Below are 9,680 nucleotides of genomic sequence, written 5' to 3' on the forward strand. Positions count from 1 at the left end.
CCTGCAGACTAAACGCATGCAACCTGGATGTGGCTGGCTGTGGCTTTCTTGCATTTGCACTCATGGGCAACATACATCTGACGCATCTGAGCCTTAGCATGAACCCCTTGGAAGATGACGGGATGAACCTTCTGTGTGAGGTCATGATGGAGCCGTCTTGTCTCCTCCAGGACCTAGAGTAAGTTTCCCTGGTTGTTGGGGATCAACTCTACCATCTGGGGGCCTGAGGTTCTACAATGTCAAGAGCGATGGTACCACAAATTAGTTCTAGGGTCAACTGAGGCTCATTCTTTCCAGTGGACACTCTGGGTAAGTTGATGTGTTGACACTGCAGTGAGTATGGGAAGGAAAGAGAAAGTATTCTGAACGGGAGCCCCGTGGAAGGATCTATGGGGTTCTAGGACACGCTTGATCTCTAAAACCTCTTTACTTTTCAGAACATCTTGCACCAGGTTAATCTTCAGCTATTCATGCTGTATGTGGGGGGAGGGGGAGGGGGTGGCTGTCTATCCCTCAATCCCTTTTCTCTCTGGGGCTCAAATTTCTTCACCCCTATTGGAACATTTTTATATACTAGGAGTATTCCATCACTAAACCAACTAGAAAAAATTAAAGGACCTCAATGAACAGAAATAAATCTCTAAGCTTGAAACCAAGCAATAATCAGTCAATATTTCAGTTAATGTCTCCCGGATGCATAAGCAGCATTGAATGTGTCACAAAGAAAGGATCCTAGCAGTTTCCACTTCAGGTATTCTTACCATGTGGCTGGCATGTGGCTCTCAATATTTCTGCAGTTCCCCCACCAATCATACACCAGGGGGAACTAAAACTCCCAAGGAACATAAACCTTGCTTGGGTCTCACATCCTGTCCTTGAGGATAAGCAAATCATAATAGTAAATGAAGCACGATATGGTATTCCATTTAATGGTGCATAATAACTTTTAAACCCCCCAAAAGCTGGGACTTCCCTGGCGATCCAGTGGTTAGGACTTTGTGCTTCCACTGCAGGGGGTATGGGTTCAATCCCTGGTCAGGGAACTAGGATCCCACATGCCAAGTGGTGTGGCCAAAATTTAAAAAATAAAATTTTAATAAATAAAATCCCCAAAAGCTGGACACTGGGCTTATGTCCAGTGTTTTAGTCATGTGTACCTTATCAAACTTTATGTGCTTGATAGCCTTTTCTTTCTTTTCTTTTTTTTTTCTTTCGGTACGCGGGCCTCTCACTGTTGTGGCCTCTCCTGTTGCGGAGCACAGGCTCCGGACGCGCAGGCTCAGCGGCCATGGCTCATGGGCCCAGCTGCTCCGTGGCATGTGGGATCTTCCCGGACCGGGGCACGAACCCGTGTCCCCTGCATCGGCAGGCGGACTCTCAACCACCAGGGAAGCCCAATAGCCCTTTCTTATGATCAATTACAAAGGTAGAGTTAGGGGACCAAGAAGTAGGACCACTTTGAGAGCTCTCCCTCCCCAAAAATAAACAAATGAAAGGAATTGGATAGAGATCATAGTACACAAACCTCTGAGTAGCCCCCGAGTATTAATTCTCCTATTTCTTTTCATGGAATTGGCATTTTGAGCCCTAATGCTGCATGGTATAGAAAATTCAGCTTAGTCCATTGGAGATGCCATTTCTTTGGGGTTGCACTTAAGTGCTGGGAGATTTTCTGGTCCTCACCATCACCATTGGTCCATACTGGCCTCTAAGACTTGATCATTCCCACCTGGTCTTCACAAGTGAGTCCTTCCTCGTTCTTTTTTCTTTTTCTTTTTCTAAATTTATTTTTGGCTGCATTGGGTCTTCGTTGCTGCGTGCGGGCTTCCGCTAGTTGTTGCGAGTCGGGGCTACTCTTTTTTACTTCGTGCAGGCTTCTCATTACGGTGGCTTCTCTTGTTGCGGAGCACGGGCTCTAGGTACATGGGCTTCAGTAGTTGTGGTGCGCGGGCTTCAGTAGTTGTGGCGTGCAGACTTCAGTAGTTGTAGCTCATGGGCTCTAGAACGCAGGCTCGGTAGTTGTGGCACACGGGCTTAGTTGCTCCACGGCATGTGGGATCCTCCCAGACCAGGGATCAAACCCGTGTACGCTGCATTGGCAGGCGGATTCTTAACCACTGTGCCACCAGGGAAGCCCTCCTTCCTCGTTCTTGATGTGAATGCCTCATGGAGATGGACCCAGTGGGATCATTCTATGCTGAGCACACTAAGTTGATTATGTGAGACTCCGGAGCTGTTTCTGTCATGTCTACTCAGATGACTCATATAGTCACTACTGAAGGGGCCATTTCCACCCTCTCCCACTCCTCCTGGGAACAGACACACAAGACCCCGTCTCCCTTTGGATCCCAAACCCTACCTAGTGTTTCAGTGACTTCTATCATCTTTTCTGTCCCTCTCAGGGCTCCGTCCCTTTGTCAGAGGCTCTACCAATTTCTACTCGTGTTTTTTTCCGTCTCTCTCCCTGCCCTCCACCAGGGAGAATGTTTATCCCATCTTCAGGTGAAAAGAATGCTCTGATAGCTCATTTCTTTGTCTGAAGATGCCTCCAGTCTCTTCAAAAACTTTCCCCACCCTCTGCTATTATCTGTCTCTTGAGATGATAAACTGTCCTAAGCTGTTCACAGGGATGGACAGAAAGATCGCCAGTTAGGAAGGAACAAGGGGAATCTCTACTAATGTTTCTGAACCTTATCCCACTGTGGTGCTCTCCTCAAAAGGTACAGATATTGTCTCTCTCTCTAAATCTCGCTCAATAATCTCCATCTCTCTCCGTCTTCATCTCAACCTCTCTCTCCCTCTCTCTCTCCATCTGTCTATATCTCTTCATCTCTCTCTCTTTTTTTTTTTTGCGGTACGCGGGCCTCTCACTGTTGTGGCCTCTCCCGTTGCGGAGCACAGGCTCCGGACGCGCAGGCTCAGCGGCCATGGCTCACGGGCCTAGCCATTTCTTGGCATGTGGGATCTCTCTGGACCGGGGCACGAACCCGTGTCCCCTGCATCGGCAGGCAGACTCTCAACCACTGTGCCACCAGGGAAGCCCTCTTCATCTCTCTTTCTGTCTTCATCTCTCTGTCTTCATCTCTCTCCATCTCTCTCTCTCTCACGCTCTCTCTCCCCAACCCACCCCCACTTCCCTCCTCTTGCAGATTGGTAAAGTGCCATCTCACTGCCGCTTGCTGCAAGAATCTGTCCTATGTCATCACAAGAAGTCAACACCTGAAGAGCCTGGATCTAGCCGCCAATGCCCTGGGTGACCACGGGATTGCAGCGCTGTGTGAGGGATTGAAACAGAAGAATTCTCTGAGGAGACTTGGGTACGTTCCTGGGATCACCTCTTTGAGGGCTGGGCACAGAGTGAAGGGGACCCAAACGTTAAGTCGCTTGAACAAAGACCGTGTTCTGATTTTCACAATTCCATCAAATTAGACAGCATACAACCATGGCAGAGTAACAGACTGAGGCACAAATTCCAACTGGGCTCCTTTATATGGATGAATTAAATAGCCAACGCTTGAGAACAGGGTCTGGAGGTAGTGAGAACTAAATAGATACATGTTTACTGGAAAACCCATGTGTGCTGAGCACAGTGCCAAATGGTAGAGGTATGGACACGTATAGACCGTGGAGTGGCTGCATTTATGGTCTAGTGAGAAAGGTGGACCAAAGAGCAAATGATGACATGGCTGGTTCTCAAACCCTAGTAAGCATCAGAATCACCCCAGAGGCTTGTTTAAAACAGTGTGCCAGTACATACAATGGAATATTACTCAGCCATAAAAAAAGAATGAAATAGTGCCATTTGCTGCAACATGGATGGACCTAGAGATGGTCATACTAAGTGAAGGAAGTCAGACAGAGACAGACAAATACCACATGATATGGCTTATATGTGGAATCTAAAAAAAAAGGATACAAATGAACTTATGAAAAACAAACAGACTCACATAGAAAACAAACATCATTACCAAAGGGGAAACATGGTGGGCAGGGATAAATTATGAGTTTGAGTTTGGGATGAACATATACACACTAATATATATATATATATATATATATATATATATAAATAAAATAGATTAACAACAAGGACCTACTGTACAGCACAGGGAATGCTACTCAATATTCTGTAATAACCTATATGGGAAAAGAATCTGAAAAAGAATGGATATATATATATATATATTTTATATATATATATATATATATATATACAATTGAATCACTGCTGTACACCTGAAACTAACACAACATTGTGTCAATAAATCAACAATACAATGTAAAATAAAAAAATTTTTAAAAAAGGACTGAAGCACTGACACATGCTACAATGTGGATGAACCTTGAAGACATTAGGCTAAAGTGAAATAAGCCAAATACAAAAGGTTACATGTTGTATGATTCCATTTCTATGAAATATCTAGAATGGGCAAATCCATAAAGACAGAAAGTAGATTACAGGCAGACCTCATTTTATTGTTCTTCCCAGATACTGTGTTTTTCACAAATGGAAGGTTTGTGGCAACCCTGCATCAAGCAAGTCTATCAGTGCCATTTTTCCAACATTTTCTCACTTTGTGTCTCTGTCACATTTTGGTGATTCTCCCAATGTTTCAAACTTTTTCATTTTTATTATATTTGTGATGGTGATCTGTGAGCAATAAGCTTTTATTTTTACTTTTTAATTTTTTTAACTGAAATATAGTTCATTTACAATGTTGTGTTAGTTTCAGGTATACAGCAATGTGATTCAGTTATACATTATATATATATATTTTTTTTTTTTCAGATTCTTTTCTCTTATAGGTTATTACAGGATATTGAGCATATTCCCTGCACTATACAGTAGGTCCTTGTTGGTTACCGATTTTATATACAGTAGATTGTATCTGTTAATTCCAGATTGGTGAACTTTGATGTTACTAGTATGACTTGATGAAGGCTCAGAAGATTAGTGTTTGTTAGCAATAAAGTATTTTTTAATTAAAGTACACTGTTTTGGGACTTCCCTGGTGGTGCAGTGGTTAAGAATCTGCCTGCCAACACAGAAGACATGGGTTCGATCCCTGGTCCGGGAAGATCCCACATGCCGTGGAGCACCTAGCCCGCATGCCACAACTACTGAAACCCGTGCACCTAGAGCCCATGCTCCGCAACAAGAGAAGCCATCACAATGAGAAGCACGCGCACGGAAACAAAGAGCAGCCCCCGCTCACCGCAACTAGAGGAAGCCCACGCACAGCAACGAAGACACAATGCAGCCAAAAATAAATAAATAAATATTTTTTTTTTTTTAAAGTACATTGTTTCTGCAAACAATAAATGCTGGAGAGGGTGTGGAGAAAAATGAACCCTCTTGCACTGCTGGTGGGAATGTAAATTGATACAGCCAGTATGGAGAACAGTATGGAGGTTCCTTAAAAAACTAAAAATAGAGCTACCATATGACCCAGCAATCCCACTCCTGGGCATATACCCAGAGAAAACCATAATTCAAAGATACATGCACCCCAATGTTCATTGCAGCACCATTTACAATAGCCAGGACGTGGAAGCAACCTAAGTGTCCATCAACAGATGAATGGATAAAGAAGACGTGGCACATATATACAATGGAATATTACTCAGCCATAAAAAGAAATGAAATTGGGTCATTTGTAGAGATGTGGATGGACCTAGAGACTGTCCTACAGACTGAAGTAAGTCATAAAGAGAAAACCAAATATCATATATTAATGCATATATGTGGAATCTGAAAAAATTGGGAAGGTAGATTCTTAACCACGGGACCACCAGGGAAGTCCTGCTGCTGATTTATTTTATACCTAGTTGTTTGTACCTCTTAATCCCCTACTTCTCTATTGCCCCTCCCCCCACCACTGGTTTTTTTCTCTGTGTCTATGATTCTATTTCTGTTTTCTTCATGCATTCATTTTATCTTTTAGATTCCACATTTAAGTGAAAACATACAGTGTTTGTCTTTCTCTGTCTGACTTACTTCACTATGTGTAATACACTCCAGGTCCACCGATGCTGCTGCAAGTGGCAAGATTTTGTTCTTTTGCATGGCTGAGTAGTATTCCGTTGTGGTATTTATTTATTTATTTTTGGCTGCGTTGGGTCTTTGTTACTGTGTGCCGGCTTTCTCTAGTTGTGGCAAGTGGGGGCTACTCTTCGTTGTGGTGCACAGGCTTCTCATTGCGGTTGGCTTCTTTTGTTGCGGAGCACGGGCTCTAGGCACATGGGCTCAGTAGTTGTGGCTCGCGGGTTTCAGTAGTTGTGGCTCGCGGGCTCTAGAGCACAGGCTCAGTAGTTGTGGCGCACGGGCTTAGTTGCTCCGTGGCATGTGGGATCTTCCTGGACTAGGGCTCGAACCCATGTCCCCTGTATTGGCAGGCGGATTCTCAACCACTGCACCACCAGGGAAGCCCCCCGCTGTGATTTTAAAGTTGTGGTGGAAGTCAAACATGTGTTGAAGTAAGGATCCGGATCTTGGGGTCATTCCTTGGCTGTGCTGTGCTCTCTAAAGGTTGGAGACATGTGGACTGACCTCCAATGGCTGTGAGGCCCTCTCCTCCGCCCTCTCCTGCAATCAGCACCTGACCAGCCTAAACCTGATGCAGAACAATTTTGGTCCCAGAGGGATGACAAAGCTGTGTTTGGCCTTCGCACAACCCACATCTAACCTACAAACCATCGGGTAAGTCCCCGGCGATGTCTTCTGAAATACGAACCTCCTTCTGCTACAGGCACACTAGTTGGTGGAGGGGCAGTTGATCTGAGAAGTTGAGACCGTGTCTCATCAACCAGATCTTTATCCAGCCGCTAAGTGCCCACCGTGTTCCAGGCACCGTGTTGGGTGCTGTGGATACAGGGTGGGTACAGTGCCTGGTACCATGGAGCTTCCTCTGGGGATGGGTTTGGGGAGCGTGGAGGGATGACATACAAATAAAATGTTTATCTTCAAAAGAAACCCTAAAACTAGAATTACCATAGGATCCAGCCATACCACTTGCGGGTATACACCCAACAAAATTGAAAGCAGGTTTTCGAAGAGATATTTGCACATCTGTGTCCATAGCAGCATCATTCACAATAGCCAAGAGGTGGAAGCAACCCAGGTATCTACTGATGGGTGAATGGATAAATGACGTGTGGTCTGTCCATACCATAAAATATTATTCGGCCTTAAAAGGAAGGAAATTGACATATGCTACAACGGGGAAGAAACTTAAGGACATTATGCTTGGCGAAATAAGCCAGTAACAGAAAGACAAATACTACATGATACTACTTAGGTGAGGTCCCTAGACTCATCAGATCCACAGAGACAGAAAGTGGAATGGTGGGGGCCTGGGGAGCGGGAGACGGGGAGTTAGTGTTTAACGGGGACAGGGTTTCAGCTGGGGGAGATGAAAAGAGTTATAAGGATGGACAGTGCTGATGGTTGCACAAGTGTGGATGGACTGAGTGCCACTGACCTGTACGATGAAAAATGGTTCAGATGGTAAAGGTTATGTGTATTTTCCCACCATTAAATGTTTTTAATGTTCAGGATTACTGCAGGTGGTAAACGCTAAGAAGGAAACAAAAGAGTAAGAGAGAGTGACCGGGTGTGGAATTAATTTTGACGATAGAAAATGTATTTGCTGCTTAGCACCTCATGTTTGTAGACAAAATAGAAGCTCAGGGCACCCCTGGGGGTGAAGACGTACACCTATGACTGAGGGAAGTAAAGACCTGACTGGAGGGGCTTCCCTGGTGGTGCAGCTGTTGAGAGTCCGCCTGCCGATGCAGGGGACGCGGGTTCGTGCCCCGGTCTGGGAAGATCCCACATGCTGCGGAGCGGCTGGGCCCGTGAGCCATGGCCGCTGAGCCTGCGCGTCTGGAGCCTGTGCTCCGCAACGGGAGAGGCCACAACAGTGAGAGGCCCGCGTACCAAAAAAAAAAAAAGACCTGACTGGAGAAACATAGAACTTGTGGCAGCACAGAAGGCGCCTTGTGGTTGATTGTGATGTATTTATATCAGTAGCAAACTTCCCGGTTGACTAACTGGTTTCTCCTATATGGTCCAGCGTACAGCAGGTGGATTTATCCAGGGGTCAAGTTTTGACTGATGGACGTCACCAGAAAGAACACGATGGTTGTGGTGTGAAATCTGAGGGGGAGGGTGGATTGGAAAGCATGGCTCAGTGGATTTGGAGATCTTGATGCAGCCAAAGAGAATGGTTTCAGCGATCACTTCAGCGAGTGAGCTGAAAAGGCAGAAGGCCGTGTTGAAAAGGGGCATATTTGTGTCGGTGACTCACGAGGCAATGTAGCCTTTGATGAGATAAGCTTGTGACTTAGGGGACTTAGCAGGTAAAGATGAGAAGAGGCAGACCTAGATTTTACTAATGGACCTTTCAGGAGGCTGTTTCCTTTTCTGTCAAATGGGGACGATACCATGTGTCTATTTGAATACCTGTTTCTCTCTCCCAGAATATAAGCTTCATGATGGTGGGGATTTTGCCTTGTACATCACTGTGCCTCTAAACCCTGTAACAGGACCTGGCACAAAGTCAGTTCTCAGGAAGGAGTTCGTGAATAGATGAATAACCATGTCTGCCTCTTCAGATAGCTATGAGGGACAGGTGCCTGTAAAATCTCAGTGTAGTGTCTGCCTTGTAAAGAGTTCCTTTACAAGGAGGGACTGACTTTCATTCTATGGGGAACACACTGTTTCTCCTCAAGAGTACAAGAGGAGGGACTTCCCTGGCGGTCCAGTGGTTAAGACTCCGTGCTTCCAGTGCAGGGGATGGGGGTTTGATATCTGGCCAGGGAACTAATATCCCACATGCCGTGTGGTGTGGCCAAAAATTTTTTTAAAAAAGTGCAAGAGAAGGTTTCAGACCCTTGATGGGGTGTCCAGGAATTCTGAAGGGAGAAGTGTCAGAAGCAAATTCTCAGAGTAGTAAGTCCCCTTTTTGCTCCCCAGGCTGTGGAAAGGGCAATACCCTGCTCGAATAAGAAGGCTTCTGGAGGAGCTAGAGCGACTCAAGCCTCACATTGTAATTGGTGACAGTTGGTATTCTTTTACGGAAGATGACCGGTACTGGTGGAAAAACTGAAGACGTAAAAACCCTCCCCACCCACACTCACTCTGATGGAGGAACCTTCTAGGGTCCAGCTGTGCCCAGGGGTTCCTTGTCAAAGATGGATAATGATTTCTGATTGTCATAAAGCCCTCATAGGTACTGATTCTTGTGTGTCCACTTTAACTTGGTCATTGCATTTGCCTGAGGTAGGCTTGTGACCTTCATGTCATAGACCTCAATATCTGTGAAATGTCTGTCCTACCAGAGGGCATGGAGAGAGAATCAAATAAACACTGAGCATTTGGAAAAAGCATCCAGTGGCCTTCTTTTTTTTTTTGGCTGCGTTGGGTCTTCATTGCTGCATGTGGGGTTTCTCTTGTGGCGAGCGGGGGCTACTCTTCGTTGTGGTGCACGGGCTTCTCACTGTGGTGGCTTCTCTTGCTGCAGAGCACGGGCTCCAGGCGTACAGGCTTCAGTAGTTGCGGCACGTGGGCTCAGTAGTTGTGGCGCACGGGCTTAGTTGCTCCACGGCATGTGGGATATTCCTGGATCACAGATCGAACCCATGTCCCCTGCGTTGACAGGCGGATTCTAAAATACTGC

The 9,680-nt window shown here is 45.6% G+C and overlaps 1 protein-coding gene across 1 annotated transcript in view; it reads left to right on the forward strand.

Moving 5' to 3' along the window:
* Window positions 1-9,110, forward strand: part of NLRP5 (NLR family pyrin domain containing 5) — a 31,844-nt gene extending 22,734 nt beyond the window's left edge. The window contains exons 8-11 of the mRNA XM_007457453.1: window positions 8-178; window positions 3,150-3,317; window positions 6,530-6,700; window positions 8,978-9,110. Coding sequence (XP_007457515.1) covers window positions 8-178; window positions 3,150-3,317; window positions 6,530-6,700; window positions 8,978-9,110 — 643 coding nt within the window. The remainder of the gene's footprint in view (window positions 1-7; window positions 179-3,149; window positions 3,318-6,529; window positions 6,701-8,977) is intronic.
* The last annotated feature ends 570 nt before the right edge of the window (window positions 9,111-9,680 follow it).

Source organism: Lipotes vexillifer, unplaced genomic scaffold (genome assembly GCF_000442215.2).
Source record: "Lipotes vexillifer unplaced genomic scaffold, Lipotes_vexillifer_v1.1 scaffold995, whole genome shotgun sequence".
NCBI lineage: Eukaryota > Metazoa > Chordata > Mammalia > Artiodactyla > Lipotidae > Lipotes > Lipotes vexillifer.